This window comes from Eleutherodactylus coqui, chromosome 2 (genome assembly GCF_035609145.1).
Source record: "Eleutherodactylus coqui strain aEleCoq1 chromosome 2, aEleCoq1.hap1, whole genome shotgun sequence".
In the NCBI taxonomy this organism is placed as follows: Eukaryota; Metazoa; Chordata; class Amphibia; order Anura; family Eleutherodactylidae; genus Eleutherodactylus; species Eleutherodactylus coqui.
The window spans coordinates 95,144,761-95,162,602 of NC_089838.1; the positions used below are offsets into that span (position 1 = coordinate 95,144,761).

Genomic DNA, 17,842 nt, shown 5'->3' on the forward strand with positions numbered 1-17,842 from the left:
CCATAATCATTCAGATTGATGCAAGACCCAAAGTCAAACCTATTCACTGTGTGCTTGTATTTAGGTACGGGGGAAATATCTTGTATTTATAAATCAGTAAATGGGAAACTAAAACATATTACTCATACATGGAAGTGAGATTGAAAGAATGGCCTTCCTACCTTCAAGATTCATTCCAGCTTGGAGACACTTCCGATAGCGGCAAGCTGGGCAGTTTTTCCGTCGTATCTTGTCAATGATACAATCATTTCTTCCAGCACAAAGGTAATTGTGCTGACCTATTAGTAAGAGAAGAGACATCAATTCTATATACTGTATAGAATGCTGTATGTACATAGTAAAAAGAGTAATAGACAATACATGTATTCTATTGGGGAAGGCAATGATGCTAAAAGCATACACAAAAGGAAAGCCAAGGTGAAATGTACATGATTTGCTCCAGAACCGACCTAGAGCTGGCCGCCTACAACCATAGATTCAGAAGGATACCCAAAGTGTTCAGAATACCATTAATAAGGGTAATAAGCATATGAATACCATTAGTGACGGAAGAATCTGCTGTGGATTTCTCATAATCCATAGCAGAAAACTGCAGCGTAGTTGTTTTTCTGACATGGATTTCACATGTTATTGCTGTGGATCCCCCCCTATCAAATGGTTCACTTTTGGATGTGAATTTCGCCCTGCTTCAAATCCACATCAGCATAGCCCAACCCATGCAGTCAAGGATTCTTTCTCCTCACCAGTAACAATGTAGCATATGCAGGGACCACGTAGTTACTTTGCAATTACTCAGGTTTATATTGATATATAAAATGCATAAAGAATAATTCAGTTATTCACCCATAGCAGAGAAAGCGCCATCTTTGGAAGGAAAGTTGCAAAATTCAATATTCCAAAATACAGTACTTCATTATGAGTCACTGTTGCAAGTGGATACATTGTGCGCGGTCACACTCTTGTCCGCCTCCATCAGTGTCTCAGATTAGATTATGGACTACTGAATTTCAAGGCAACCCCTTTCCATATTAAAGAACATGGATGACAGAGGGGAGTCCTCACTTGGTCCACCCTTATTTATCAAGAGCAGAGAGTGGCTGCAAACAGTTACTTGTTTATTGAGCCAGTCAAAGCACCTCCAACTCTACCATTCTAGGATTCTATGACCTCCCTTAAAGGTAATGACAAAACCCCTTTAACTTTACCTCCAATATGGGCTTTTATGACCAACTTTCATCAAACTCACCCACTGTGTGAGTTGCATTAGCAGAATTAAGTAGTTGTCCGAATCACGGAAACCCCTGTCAATGGGTTCCCCAGCCATAAAAAAAAAAAATCAACAGTTATTCAACTCTCTCTGCTCCCAGTTTGTCCCCGCCGCTGGCTCCGGTCTCAGTTGTGAGTTTACAGGAAGCGGTGAACGTCCGGTAAACCCACTGTAGCAGCCAATGACAGCGCTTAGCCACGATCACTCAGCTCTGTCATTGGCTGCTGCAGCTTGTTTGTAGACAGGCTAGGTGTGCAAAGTGACGCCTCAGGGAAACTGGAGTCGGCAGCAGAGGATGAACAGGGGAGCGGTGAGCAACTGCTGATTTTCTATTTTAAAGCTTGGGGGACCCAGTGACAGGGAGTTCCCTAACTCGGAAAACCCCTTTAAATTTACATTGAAACAAAACATTACCTAAAACTGCATTAGTACCGCAGTAACTCACAGAACAGGGCTTCATTTTTACCTTAATTTACCCCAGCGGATATCTACTGTATGTTTCATCTGACGTGAAAAACGCTTGATGAATTAAATGAACCTGTCTACCTCTCACCAACTAAATTATCTCATTACTTCTGTCAGATGTTCTCTTCACCTTTTATAATAACACAGCCTACATCCATAATAATGTGCGGAGTAATGCCGCTCTGTGTACAGCGAGTCCCGCACCCACTACTCTGTTTACAGGTCATGACTGCCGTACCCCCCAGGACACCTGCCTACACCATGCAGCCACATATCACACAAGGGGTCACCCCAATTCTGGTTCAAATATATCTCAGGGCAGATTGTGTAGAAAAACCATCTATACAGAGAGCAGGTCATATGGGAACCACACTGCCACCAATATACAAGAGGGTTCAGGCGGTGGCACTGAGGTTGGTGATGTGTGGTGGGTTGGTTGAACAAAAAAAAAGCAAATACGCCATTGATTTTTTTCTTATAAATGACATTTCTTGCTGTTCACTGTGTGGCATAAGTGCACTACTAGAGATGAGCGAGCATACTCGCTAAGGCAAGCTACTCGAGCGAGTAGTGCCTTATTCGAGTACCTGCCTGCTCGTCCCTAAAGATTCAGCTGCCGGCGTGGGTGAGCGCTGAGTTGCAGGAGTGAGCAGGGGGTAGCGGGGGGAAGAGTGAGAGAGAGAGAAATCTCCCCTCCGTTCCTCCCCGCTCTCCCCTGCCGCCCCCCGCCGGCACCCAAATCTTTGGAGACGAGCAGGCAGGTACTCACATAAGGCACTACTCGCTCAAGTAGTTTGCCTTAGTGAGTATGCTCGCTCATCTCTATGTGCTACCTTTATTCTGTGCGGCAGTGCATTTATATCAATATCTATATATCTATATATATATATATTTTATTTTTTTCTTTATATTTTCACCCAAGAACCTTAATAAAAAATAGTTTTTGCGTCACCAAATTATGAGACCTATAACTTTTGTCTCAGTGCAGCTGTGTGAGCGCTTCCTTTTTTAAAGACAAGTTGTAGTTTTTATGTACGTATATTGACAAAAAAAACAGTAATTGTGCTTGTGCTGTGGGATCTGGAGCTCTAGAACCCACAGCAAATACAGCCCATAGTAAATGCATGAAAAAAGGCATTTCCATGCTCACAAGTGGAAATCAACTGCGATATTCCGCTAGCTGGGTGAAAAATCGCAGCATGTCCTATTTCAGTGCGAGCCTCGCGCAGGCTTACACAGCCGTGTCATTGCTGACGCGCCGGCTCTGCACTGTGCACATGAGGTGTGCGCTAGCTGGTAAGCCGGGTGTTACTGCAGGGGCACAGGGTCGCATCCCGCTGCGAGGATCTCACATTCGGAATCAGACCTGGCTGTCTACATTCGGCCTAAAAAGGGAAAAAAAAAATCTTCCTGACTATAATCTGGAAATTAGAATAATCCCTGGATCCTCAACCCCTTCTGAAGTTATTATTGATAACATATAATATTGTATCACTCAAGAAAAACATCCAGGCCCCTCTTAAACTTTTTTTTAGTGAGTTCGCCATCATCACATTCTCAGGCAGGGCGTTCCATAGTCTTACTGCTCTTACAGTAAAGAACCCCCTTCTATTTTGGTGTAGAAACCTTCTTTCCTCTAGATGTACAGTCACAGTCCTGGGTATAAATACATGATCGGAGAGATCTCTGTATTGCCCCCTGATATATTTATACAATTATTACATCGCCCCCCAGCCATCTTTTTTCTAAACTAAATAGCCCCAATTTTGATATCCTCTCTGGGTATTGTAGCCCACCTATTCCATTTATTACTTTAGTTACCCGCCTTTGTACCCGCTCAAGCTCTGATATGTCCTTTATAGCATTAACCATGTAGGATAAATAAAGCGGTAATTTTCTAGTACAAGTTATTACCGACACATCGATCTCAATTAAGTGTAACTTTTGTTTTTCACAATGAAGCATTTCTTGACATGAGAAAATTGGTGCTTGTGAGTATTTAAAAAATATTTTGGAACAAAGAGGGCAGACCTAGGGGCCTTCATTAGGCCCTCAGCTGTCATGACAACCAATTAGAATCTCATGTTTGCGTTTTGGGAATGGGAGGGGCGATGGCTGTGACAGTCCCTCTGTCAAAACCCTCACATGAAGTAGATCAAAATTATCTCTGATCCAGCCGTTGCAGAGTCAATGTGTGTTACAGCCAACACTGTTGCTGATGAAGCAGGCTCAATTAATTACTGGGCCCAGGAAAGCCAGGTAGCTTTCTCATTTGTGGCCCAGCATTATTTGATAATGGCTTCGCCTAACCTCTCAGCATAGGTCAGGTAAGGCTACTTTCATATTGTGCTTTTACTTCTAAAGCGCTGCGGAATAAGTTGGCGCTATACAAATAAAGATTATTATTATCATTATTATAGCACGTCCCAGCTCAGGTCTCCGTTTTTTGATGCAGAAAATTACATAGGGTCAGATACCTGCAAGAAACCATAGGATGTCACTTTTCTATCCAGCCAAAAAAACTGACAGGGACAGAAATCATGCAAAATGGAGACCAAAAAGATCTCCATCTCACATATTAACGCGAAAAGGACTAAGCAATATATACGGCGCTTGGTCCTGGGCTTTAATCCGGACTGGGATTAAAAGCTACTGCAGTGTAGCAGGTCGGGTCCTTGGCTGTTAATCATGGTTGAGGACCCGGAGGAGAAGGCAGAAGCAGTTTTTAACAGCTTCTGCCATCTCTCTTGCAGGCTACATAGCTCTCAATGAGTGCTATATAGTGAAGAGAGAAACCAGAAGTGTCGTCAGGTGTCCCCTACCACGGCAGAGCTGCAGGGTCTTAGCAGACCCAGACCAGCTATGCCAGTGACTACTATGGATGCCCAAGTTACAGTGGATAAGTGTGAAAGTTTAAAAAAAAAATAGGGCCATAAAATCACCACATGGGTAAAATCCCTAAAAAGTATATGGACAGAAATACCCTGATCCTTAAGCGGTTAAACCTCTGTCCAGTTTTCCACCCCTATGTAGTTTTCTGCAAACAAGACAGAAACCCAAGACAGAACTAGCACTGGAAGTACATGTACAATGTGAAAGTAGCCTAATAATTAACACATGCAGCAATGTTTTAGTTTCCACCTTTGGCACTTTTATCTTACAAGGGTGCATTCATACTTCATTCAGGGCTGTCCATTAAATTCCATCTCTCCATTCCGTTTTCAGAGCAGAGAAACGGAATTAAAACAGAAATGAATGTTCTTATTTTTTTTTACAATTTATTTAAAAAAATTGATTAAATAAAAAAAAAAAAAAAATGGACACTTGTACTTTACGGTTTACTTCTGTTCTATTGGTTTCCGTTCTTTTAGCTGAACAGATAGCACTGCGAGCTGCACTATTTCTTCAGTTCAAAAAATGGAAAGGAACGGAAGCAAACAGAAAGGTTTTTTTTTTAAACCAATTGAAACGAATGGGGATAAAAAACGGAAATATTCATTTCCGTTTTAATTCCGTTTCTCTGCTTCATAAAAGGAACAGAGAGACAGAATTATAAGTGTCAGTCCTAACTGAAGTGTAAATACACCCCAAGTCCTGAAGCATCAAGGTAATCCCTTTCCCCCAGCGTTCCGTCATGTTCTCAGACTCAGGCCTTATCAGGGACTTTATTTTACAAAGTGATACAATGTATGATAATGACACCTTGTATATTTAGGACAGGATAAAAGGGGCAGAGTTAGAAATTACAACATTGCTGCATCAACTGCTGAGCACTGACTGCACCATACATGGCGGTCTGCTGTAATGACTCGGGGGAATGTATATGCAATCACCTCTCCATTAAAATTAAAGGGAATCGGTCATGACGACGAACAAGCCAGCAAATACTATTGTATGAGCGGGGCGGCTCTCTGAACATCCCCCTGACGGTTACTCCAAGGCATGGCAGGTAAGTAGAGATGAGCGAGCACCAAAATGCTCGGGTGCTCGTTACTCGAGTCGAACTTTCAGTGATGCTCGAGAGTTCGTTTCGAGTAACGAACCCCATTGAAGTCAATGGGCGACTCGAGCATTTTTGTATATGACTGGTGCTCCGCTAAGGTTTTCATTTGTGAAAATCTTAGCAAATCACCAAAGTCATGTAAAAAACACAGAAATGGATAGGGCAGGCGAGGAGCAACATGCAGGGCTGCATTTCGGGCTCCGAGGTCTCACTATTAAGCCACAATAGTGGCAAGAGTGAGCCCCCCCCCCCCACTGTCAGCATAACGATCGTTCTCCTCTGCCACAGCTGTAACAGCTGTGGCAGAGAAGAACGATGTTAGCCCATTGAATTCAATGGAGCCGGCAATACAGCCGGCTCCATTGAAAGCAATGGGCTGCCGGCGAGCACGGGATGAATTTTCGGGAAGGGCTTAAAAATATAAGCCCTTACCTGAAAAAGAAAGATTTTAGTGTAAAAAAGAATAAAAATGCAGGCATTCTTTTCAATGGAGCCGATGCTGCTGCCGGCGACTCCATTGAAGACAATGGTCCGCTGGCACACCTGAATTCTTTTTCAGGGAAGGGCTTTACATATAAGCCATTCCCTGGAAATGAATTAAAAGTGATTTAAAAAACAAAAAAAATAGATACTCACCTCCCTTCAGCTGCCGGGGCACAGCCGCGTCTTCTCCTGCTGTCCCCTGCACTGTGGTGCTGAACTGCTGTCATTCAGCTGAGAGCTGCGCTGAGCCAATCAGAGGCAACACTCACTCACCCATTCATGAATGGGTGTGAGTGAGATCTGCCTCTGATTGGCTCAGCGCTGAGCCAATCAGGGGCATGTCTGACTCACACCCCCTTCACACCCACTGCAGGCCGGCTGCGCTGAACTCCGTCTCCCGGGACAAGGTGAGTATATATATATATTTTATTTTTACACATTTCTGGATGAATTGCAGGGAAGGGCTTATATATTTAAGCCCTTCCCGACAATTCATCACACGATCGCCGGCAGCCCATTGCTTTCAATGGAGCGGGCTGTATTGCCGGCTCCATTGAATTCAATGGTCAGTGCTCGTTTAATCGAGACGAGTACCGCGTGGTGCTCGTCTCGAGTAACGAGCATCTCGGGCACCCTAATACTCGAACGAGCATCAAGCTCGGACGAGTATGCTCGCTCATCTCTACAGGTAAGTAAAGGATGTGCCACAACTTTAGTAGCAATGGTGTCGTGGATGCTGCCAAGTGGCCACTCTCACTCAATGAGTATTAAAAGCCATTTCATTTCAATATTTAGCATGCTTTCTAGAAGTGCCCTAACCAGGAATTTGGGGGACAATCAACAATCAACAAGTGCATTACTGTGTTACCATGACAGATGGTGGTTAATGAATCCCATAAGTGCTAGAAAGTAATATTTGGAGGCTTTGCTTTACAATTTAACAGTGTCCTAGTTTTAGGTTTTCTCGTAGAACTTCATATCTATGTCTCTTAGACTGCAATTGATATAGCAAACGTGCATGGCTCCCACAAGCACGGATTGGGTACTGTGGAACTTGTAGAGGACATTCGGTCCACACTTCTTCAGTGTGTTATAACCTAGTTATAAAAAAAACAAAAATAACCTTGACCTTCCTCTGCCCAAATATCCATTATAATCCGTCACACTTTCTCTTCAAGTAAATCTTACAAAATCACTACTTTGTATACAGTTTTAAAAGGATTTCTATGATATTTTCACCATGTTCCTTTCAAGCCTATTAGCTTGCATGGCAATTCTTTCAAGCTAAAATAAACGGTGCGGTCAAAGCTGCACTCCAGATATACAGCAAATCTGCATAAAAACAACTTTGCAAGACATTTTCACTCCTTGGTGTACAGTTCTTCAGAGAACAAATAGTACTATTGTAAGCCAGAGTGTGCAAAAAAAACTCTTAAAAAGGGATTGTACCAAAATATAGACGTTATCTCCTATCCAGGAGACATAATCAGTGGGGGGTGGTCTAACTGCAGAGACCCCCTACTGATCCCGACAGTCCCCATATGAATGAATCGGCAGTCCATTCATTTCAATGACTCTCCGAGTAATTGCCGAGTACAAGCTTTCAGCAAGCTCCAGCACTGTCCTTGAAGTGAATGGAGCAGTAGCACAAATGTGCGACCACCACTTCATTCATGCGGGACCATTGGGAACTTTGTTTTCGGGATCAGTGGGACCCCTACCGATCATAAAAGTATCCCCTGTCCTGTGGATCGGGGATAACTTTATATTTTGGTAAAACCGATTTAAGAGGTCAACTTAAAACAGAATTTGGCATCTTGCGGATTTTATTAATTCCAGGTGACCTCAGCTTTAGGCTCTGCCAGAAGTCCGTTTATTAAAAGCTCAGTATTTTGGGGTATTTTTTTTTATAATGCTGGATGATGTTTAGCTCTGACCCATATGATCACAACTATGACTATAATAAATCAATCTTGTTAATTGTATAGCGCCAACTTATTACGCAGCGCTTTCAGGTAATTTATTTATCACCACCAACACCAAGCTACCGACCTCAGAAGCATGGAAGGCAGAGTCAATTTTGAGTCGGCTACCTGAACTATGCGGGGATTGAACCCTCTGTACATGGCAAACCTAGAGATCATTATTAAGTTCCTGTCAGCCATCGCGTCCAGCAGCTCCCCAAAATTACACGCAGGGGAGATGGGTTGAATGAGGAGGCTCCAATCTACTTAGATTTCACGGTCATAATTGACTGTCGGAGTTTAAGGGGTTCGTGTGATCGGAAACTAAAGGGTATACTTTACTTAGGCACAGAGACAGTAGAGTATGACTAGCTTCTTCTGAATTGTTAAAAGATGGCACATGAGAAATATTCCGAATGGCCACCACAATTTACTAAACTTCTGTAAATAGGTAGGTAAAGTCCCCTGGTGCAAGGATGCAAGGCTGACTCAATCATAGAATCATAGAATGGTAGAGTTGGAAGGGACCTCCAGGGTCATCGGGTCCAACCCCCAGCCCAGTGCAGAATTCACTCTCATTCAGTGACCCAACCTTGAGCGGGCTACCTGAACCACACGGGGATTGAACTTGCTTAGGACTGCATTTCTGCTGCCTTAACACTCTGAGTGCAGATTAAAAGTGACCATACACCTTATATAAAATTGTCAGCCACATTCACATTAGATGGTCGGCCGATTCAGTAGATATTGCTCAGTTCGGCTGACCTTTTTCTAATGTGTATGCGCATCTTAAAGGAGCACTAAACCTAGAAAAGTAAAGAATGTAAAACAGGATATTAACCAACCACCACTATTCCCTACAATGCAGGTTTTTCTATTTGGTCCTACTATATCAAACAATATTTGAAAAATCCTGTAAAGAACCCAAAAATTCATTTTCTATTCATCTCTTCGATTACAACTGCTAAATTACAGAGGTACAGGGCTTAGTCAAAGGGGTGGGACTTAATTTTTGTGTCCTACTGCCGGCAGAGCAGAGGGGGAAGCTCCTGAGCATGTTGTCTTACAGTCAAAGGCCGAGCTCACACGGGCGTATGATTACGCCGTATTATGCGCTATACGTCTGTGTGATACGCGGTAACTCGCAGGCAATCAATTACATTGCCTTACAGAGTTCCACTCACATTAGCGTGTTGGAATTGCGTAATACGCAAGCTTAAAAAAAGAACTCAGCATGTTCAATTTTACTGTGTATATACCCGCAATAGAGCACATAGTTCTCTAGAGACACGTACATATGCGTGCCCATAGGTGATTACATTGAGTCTGGGCGGCATGTACACATGCCAATGTAAACAAAGAAAAAAAAACAGGTGTACTGAACATAACAGCGTGCGCCAGGTACAACACGCGGCAATATACCAGCTCAACAGTGGTAAAATACTGCATGACCCCTGCAACGTATTACGCTTCCGCCCCGGCCAGAAGTGTAGTAAGGGGGGCTGATATATTCTGAGACACAAAGAAGAATTCTTCATACATGCACAATCGGGTGCAAGGGCAAGAGGAGCTTATGGGGAAGTGCGGGGCCAATGCTTTCAATTTTAAAAAAGTGCCAAGCACAGATTCCGTTTGGAGAACTTTGCAAGAACTGCAGCTAATTCTGCGTGATTTCCATTGGTAACCTGGTCTGCTAATACAACGGACTTACATGGCTGAAGGAAATGTCACATTTCAGTTAGAGGTTGCTAAAAATAAAGAAGCAATTAATGTAACTTTAGGGATCCTTGAAGCCTACCCACAGACCTCTCACCTAAAGGGAGTCTCAGGTTTATTAAAATAAGTAATGTGGCAGCCCTTGGGGAGAACGAGCAGCGAAGGAATAGCTTTCTATTATATGTATACGGCCAGGTGTGTCTTACTGCAAAACCAGGTTGGAGTATATGAAGGGAGAATTATTGTTCCTGCTAATGGAGGATATCATTGTGTAGTGAGAAGTAATCTAAAATTTCCAATATGCCCTCTCCACCAATTCCACGGTCTTCAGGATCTATGCAGGTTTAGAAGCCTTTATCTTCTACAGGATACAAATTTGCTGTTGTCATGCAATGGATACAATGCATGTGTGGATACAAGACACGGCTAGGATACCTAAAGCCATAGTCAGTCCGTCACATGAGAACAACAGATTTTAAGAAGTAAGCAAAAACATTTTATATTCAAAAACAGCAAGTACAGATCTTACCTCCTTACCGACCAGATGATTTTTTAAACTTTTCTGGTGCAAAGATGTAAGCGAAATTGCTTAGAATCGATTAAAAGAAAAAAAAAGAAAGAAAGAAACATGTACCTTCCACTGCTCTCTTGAAGAATACTTTGCAGCTGCCACAGGTCAGTACTCCGTAATGACACCCAGACGCTTCATCAGAACATACCAAACATAGTTTTGGAGGCGGCCCAGTGCTTGTAGATGAACTGGACGGAGAAGGGCTCACATCAGATCTCATTCCAGGGCTGGGGAGAAAAAAGACCAGCATTATAATAAAGTCCATCAGTAGTGCAGGGGCAAGAGGAGATGGGTCATTAAAATGGGCTAAATCAATACAAAAGCTGTAATGCTATATAAAACTGGTTAGAGGAAACCGGTCACCACCAATGAGCACAGTGAGTTATGGTGCTCACAGGACAGGTTCCAAGGAGTCTGTTCCCCGTGCTTTCACCCATGAATGTCAGTGCAAGCGGACTTATCTCTGCGGCTGTGCATGGGAACTCCCATGGAGAGCAGTGTGTGCGCAGCCTGCAGAAAGGAGTCCAGTTGGGTTGACTTCCATGCATGATGGTTCAGGAATGGGGAGCCAGGTGGTAATAGAAATCACATCCCTGGACTCCTCAGAACCTGGTTTGTGAGCACTGTAGCTTAGTTTATGGTGCTCATAGGTGGTGACAGGTTCCCTCTAATAATTTTCGGACAGCCAGAATAAAAATGAGATGTACACTTGGACAATACACATAATGAAGCTTGATTTGGTCAAACGGTTGTTAGTGTAGTATACGCAGAAGAGCAAGTAAAAGCAAGAAACCTCTATTCACAAGTAATGGAGTCTTTTTTTGCTATAGTCATTTGGCAGTACAGGCTTTAGCTGCTGCGTTTAGTAACATGGTATGCTAGGTTGAAAAAAGACAAATGTTCATCCCTTCCCCCTCACCCCCCTTGTTGATCCAGAGGAAGGTAAAAAAAACCCAAAAAACTAAACAATGAGGCAGACGCCAATTTACCCCATTTTAGTGGAAAAAAAATTGCTTCCCAACTCCATAATGGCAGTCAGAATAATCTCTGGATTAACTTTTGAAGGTTCCTACCCGACTCCAAGACCCGGATCAACAACCCCGCTTGTTATTTAATGTCCATATCCTGCAATTCTCAATAGTTCAATTTCGTTAGTTTCTACTAAACCAAATAACCAAGTTGACTTCTGTCTATGACAAAGATATAATTAAAAACCAATGACTGACACTATTAAAGCAAAAATCACCAGAGATCTATTGGTCGTGTCCAACCTATGGTTCGTGTAATAATACTCTTACAAAACTAAAACTCCCAGCATGCCCTAGTGACTGCAGGCTACAGTTTGGAGATCACTAGCCTACAGTGTTCCAAGAAACTTATTTTTACTCCATTATCCAATCAGTAGTGGGCATGCTTTGTAGGTTTGAACTTTCCTTCCAATACAGAAGTACAAATTATTTTACGAGTGCATCATATATAAACCTATGCTTTGTTAGCCAATAGAAGAGAACTACACTTCAATAAATCCCTCCCTTCACATCTAATACATAATTCATAAGCAAGGCCCTTGAGATACATGACAACTGTATAAAGCCTCCTTAACCCGTTAACAATCACCCACCATAAAGGTATGGCAGTCGATCACGGGTGGTGTATAGTGGGGGGCTCGGGAGTGGAGCCCGCTCCAAATCTGGTCAGTACAGGCTGTTTGAAACAGCCGACATGCCGTGGTCGCAGCTAGCTCCTATTACAGCAATTTAACTACTTGCATGCCGCAGTCAATGCTGACCACAGCAACTAAGTAGCTAGCTGGAAGGTAGTGACCATTGAAATGGACATTATGTTTTCAAACAACTGTGCTTATATGAGAGCTAACGTGATAACTAACAAAACTGCTATTTACTTTACCTAAAATATTTTTGTGCTGAAAAAACCTTCTAAAGTTCTGGCCACTAGGAGTCTCCCTTCCACCTAGATTGCTATCCACTACCTGCTCTCAACTGATTGGCAGGAGATGTTAAAATAGATGTGAGGGAGAGGAATAAGTCATTGTGCTCACTTTGTTGTTTAGAGAAAAGAGCAGAGCTTTGCAAGCTAATAGTCACTTTTTACTGCGTTCTAGCCACAGAAATCACATCTCCACTGCTCACTCTTGCTGCACATTGATCTACAACATTAACTTATATCTGTGTTCATGCTACAAATATTTAGACAGCAGAATCTGCAATTCTTTGTGTACAGTCTATAAAGCATAACATGTACAACATAACAGCAACTCCTCCCACCAGTCCTGAGAGGTCTGAGAATCAGATCTGCACCCTGCAGAGGAGGAAAATGGGGAAAATACGGTTCATAATGGCCAGAAATGGCTTCTTCCGAAAAGTCATCTGAAAAGCTGAGCTGGATGTTTTGGCCAATCGCTATCTATTTTTGTGAAATGAGCCTGCTATGGCTGTCTGTATTGCTGACTTCAGAGACAAACATGAAAGCTTGTCATTTGAACATGTGTCTTTACTTGAAAATACTTTTTTCAGGTCTATGACCATACTGAGGTTCTTATGTCGCGCACTTATGCCATGCTGTCAGCCGACAGCCATTCCTCTGAATGTTCTTCCAGATTTTTTTTCAATGTTTGTATTTCCTGCGGGCCTGTATTTGGGTACCCGCGGCCCATGCAATGTTAATCGCGTATGGGCTGCAGGTCAGACAGCCTCCATTGACTTCAATGGAAGCTATCCGCGTGGAGGCTGGAGCAATATGGAGTATGCTGCGATTTTTGCTTTGCTTGTGGAATATGTAACTCCCATCTGCAAGTGTAAGCGGAAAAACGAAAATACGAGACTTTCAATGTGTGCAATTTTCTGCGGATTCCACAATATGAATCCGGTTGTGCGATGCCTGCCTAAGTGCATGTGGATCTCCGTCAACTGCTGGGTGGAAACTCTACTTGTCAACTGAAACAATGAGGAGTCCAGGTCTTGCCTGGCCAACAATGGAGATCTGCATTGGTTTGCACGGAAAATCCGTAGAGTGTACAGGCACCTTTATTGCACTCTTTGTTTTCAGCTTTTTTGCGCTATGTCTCTTTTATTGTCTTGCTATGAACATTGGAGACATTGGTAATACGACCTTGTACGACCTTGGTAATGCAGGGCCATTCTGAGTAATAAACTAAAAACTTAGCATATTGTTGGGAGTCGGAGAGGAACTGAAATGTCTTCATTCTTACTGTATCCTGGATGCGGCTTGAGCACAACAATTGCTGTATTTATAGGCCTTCTGTACTAGCACATAATAGCTGTCTTCTTCCTGTATTGAGCGTTACAGTCTCGTGTCTACGCTATAGCGGCTCTGGGCTGTTATCTCCACAACAAATATTCTTCTATGTTAGCAAGTGACTGTCAGGCTCCCCCTCTTTCCCTACACGGACTTCAGTAGTCATGTGAACAAAGTTCCACCCAGAGAAGTTGCAATTTGGTAAGGAAAATCGACAGCATTTACAGCACCGTTGAAGTGGATGAAATTAACGTAAAATGCCTGCACGCTATGGGAAAAAAAATCTGCAAAAATCCATGTGGAAATTGACACGTGGTACAGATTTAAAACCATATCATGTCAGCTGATGCTATGGATTTTCACTATGGGCATCAATCTTTACACAGCAAAGGGTGCAATCTGCAAGAAATGTGCATTCCTAATGAATTGCCGCCACCGGGACCTTTCTGACCAAACGGTTAGGAGGCGCTGGGACCAGGGGATGCGTGAGGGCACACACAAGGTGACCGGACTCAGGACGCCCTTAATAGACCACCAGTAGAGAGGAGCGTCTGACAACCACAAGCAGCTCCAACTGTTTTGTTGACAGCCATTTAGAGACAGGTGGCACCATCGTTACAGGCCCCTGTGTCTGTTGGAACCATTTCCAAGCACTTAGGTGAAGGACATTTGGTCTCACGGCGCCCATTACGTTTACGGTCTTTGACCACCCACCATTGCTTCCGTTTGCAGTGGTGTCGTGAATGCCAAAACTGTTCTGCTACTGAGTGGAACCCAGTTTTCTTTAGTGACGAATCCAGGTTTATTTGGGCACTGAAGACCTAGGGGTGAGCACCTAAATCCTGCCTTTACTGTGGAGCCGCACACGGCTGGTGTGGTGATCTGGGGAGCTGTCACATATGACAGTCTGTCCCTCATACAACTCCTAGGGTTAGCAATATGTTCAGGACATCCTGCAGCCACATGTGTTCCTCTCATGGAGGCTTCCAAGAGGCATTTTCCAACAGGATAATACTCGGTCACAAACACACAAGGATATCACAGGAATGTCTCTACAACATTAGCACACTTCCATTGCCGGCCCGGTTGTCAGATTTATCAGCAATAGAACATAGAATTGATCATATAGGATGCCAACTTTGACAGCCTACGACTTTGCACAATGTAGACGCTCAGGAAATGTGGACCAATATACCCCAGAGGTGGTATAACAGGGTACTAGAGCCTCTATGCCTGCCTGTATCACATCTTGTATCCAAGCTAGAGGAGGCCACTAGGGTACTAGAGCTTCCATGCCCCCCCACCTGTATCACATCTTGTATTCAAGATTAAGTGGTACAGCAGGATACAAGAGCCTCCATTCCCACCCATATCACATCTTGTATCCAAGCTAGAGGCGGTACTAGAACCTCCATGCCTGCCCGTATCACATCTTGCATCCAAGCTAGAGGTGGTCCAGCAGGGTACTAGAGCCTTCATGCCCCCAATATCACATCTTGTATCAGAGCTAGAGGGGGTACAACAGGGTACTAGCGCCTCCATGTCCGCCTGTATCACATCTTGTATCAAAGCTAGAGGTGGTACAACAGGGTACTAGAGCCTCCAATCCCCTACCGTATCACATCTTGTATTCAACCAAAGGGCGGTACAACAGGGTACTAGAGCCTCCCTTCAAGGGTTCAGTTGTCCACAATATAATATTGTAATCACTTATATCAACATTACAATCACACATAGAAAGTTTCATTCCATCCCGACAACTCCTGCTAGGGGAGACATTTTTTTTCTTTAACAATGAATGTATATGTTGTGAGTTTTTAAAAAATCTATACATATCATATTATATACACATACACACATACGCCTAAGTTATACATACACACAAACACACACAGCTAAAAATAATATATTAAATACCACAGTATCCCAGGGAGCCGAATCTAATTTGGGTTTTGGCATGTTCAGCAGGCAATCCATCTAGCCGACATCAGATAAATGACAATATTTACTGGGCCATGTGGGAAGTTGCCAGATTCAATACTGTCTGTGGACAGCTTGCCAAGGGTAAAAATAATGCAACACAAGTAGTTATTGCAATGGACAACCAAAGTACACAATCCCGACTCCAGCAGGGATTCGGTGGCTTAGTGGGGAGCACTGATACGAAGAACTGAGAGCGTTAAAGGCTTTCTCAGTGCACTAACACAATTCCATTACTTGCACTAATATCCATTACGAGTATATCTATATTTGCTTTATCTCTAATTAACTAAAATGCCATTAATGTTCAGGCGCGTGAAACCTTATGTATAGCAACAGAAGCTTTTACGTGTAGACAAGGTCGGTTCTCTGATCAAAGCAAATTAAATGACTAATTATGTGGTAAGAAGTGTCTGGTAGCCCCCGCCCAGCGGAAAATATGAATAGAACATATGTTAAATAATGCAAAAGAACAAAAACACTAAAGAAAATCTGTAATTTCTCTCTTCATAAAGTGGCTTTTGTACTCTAAGTACATGTCACGATTCATGGGTCTACACCAGTGATCGCCAACGAATGGCTCTTGGGGCCCGGTATGGGGCTTCCCAGATGTGAATCCGGTATCGGGATGGTAATAGCATTAGCAGAACATAGTCAGAACTGTATCACTGGTAGCTGTGTCATATCACTTGGTTGTATAAGTAAGGACCCTTTTACATGGGTCAATGATCGGGGGGACGGGCATTCTCTGTTGACAAGCCGATTGTGTCAACTGTTCACTGAGCAAATTGCCAAACAAGCGAATGCTCATTTGATCATATATTGTATGCGACCATAAAATCATTGGTTGTTGGCAGTACATCACCCCAAGTAATCCGGGATGTGCTGCCGGCAATAAAGAAAGCACATGAGCTCAAACAATCCTACTAACGATTGGTTAGTCCCATGCAGTGCCAATGATGACCGATTTGCCATATTTTGGGTCGGTGCTAGATTTGGACAGAAAGTCTGCCTGTGTAAAAGACAGTAACAGTAAGGGTAGAGTATTTTCAAAGTGGATTCATCACTTGAATATGCGGCGTTCTTTAAAATCAGCATATTACAGCGACAGGGATGCTTTATTAGTACAACACATTAGTTAGGATTTACACGGCAGCCATCTAGAGAGTCCTACCACTCATTGGTGAGAGGGCCGGGGCAGGAAGGGAGAGTCAATATTTTTGGTGCCGTTCAGACTAATATTATGCAGTAGACTTGTCTCCATACTATGCTGACCTTAAAAAAAAAAATCTGTCAGCAAAATATTAATAATATTCATCTTTATTTATAAAGCTCCAACATATTCCGCAGCACTTACAAGACTGGGGAAACAGAAACAAGACCACGGTTACATAGTAATCAGTTGATGGAAACAATAGGGGTGAGGGTCCTGCTCCAACGAGCTTACATACTACAAATAGTGGGGTGGTACAGGAGGTAAAGGGGCTGGAGATGTGGACAGTACGGCGAGGTGGAGAGTGAGTGATGCTATACTCAGACAATGGTCAGGTTGGACCATATAGTGGCTGAATCGGTGTCACTGCAGGGGGCGGTTGATTACGGCTAGCAGGAATTGCAGTCGGTATGACAGGGAGCATGTTATCAGGTGGAGTACAAAGGGGTTTGGTTTAGGAGATATGGTATGTCTCTCCGAAGAGGTGTGTTTTTAGAGGATACCTGAAGTTGTGTGCGTCAGCGATTGCCCAGATAGTTTTGGGTAGCGCGTTCCAGAGGACTGTGCTGCTTTGGAGAAGTCTTGGAGATGGGAATGAGAGATTCGAATTAAAAGGGTGCTTAACCTGATTTAATTAGCAGAGTGGAGGGCGCGGGTGGTGGATTGAGATGAGGGATGCAATATAGGGCAGAGTGGTGCTATGCAGAGCTTTGTGGATGAGGGTAGGGAGTTTGAATTAGATTCTGTATTTGATGGGAAGCCAGTGCAGTGACTGGCACAGGGCAAAATATTGAAAATAAAGCACTGCCAAAGCTAAAGAGGCCCTATGTAAACAAGGCAGATCATACCTTACGTTCATATGAAAGTGAAGGAATGAGGGAAAAATAGGCATTTTCATACAGCG

General features: G+C 43.2%; 1 protein-coding gene across 1 annotated transcript in view; it reads right to left on the bottom strand.

Moving 5' to 3' along the window:
• Positions 1–17,842, bottom strand: part of NR3C1 (nuclear receptor subfamily 3 group C member 1) — a 142,863-nt gene that overhangs the window by 47,303 nt on the left and 77,718 nt on the right. Inside the window, exons 3-4 of the mRNA XM_066591247.1 lie at positions 10,533–10,696; positions 162–278 (exon numbers count right to left, since the gene is read on the bottom strand). Coding sequence (XP_066447344.1) covers positions 162–278; positions 10,533–10,696 — 281 coding nt within the window. The remainder of the gene's footprint in view (positions 1–161; positions 279–10,532; positions 10,697–17,842) is intronic.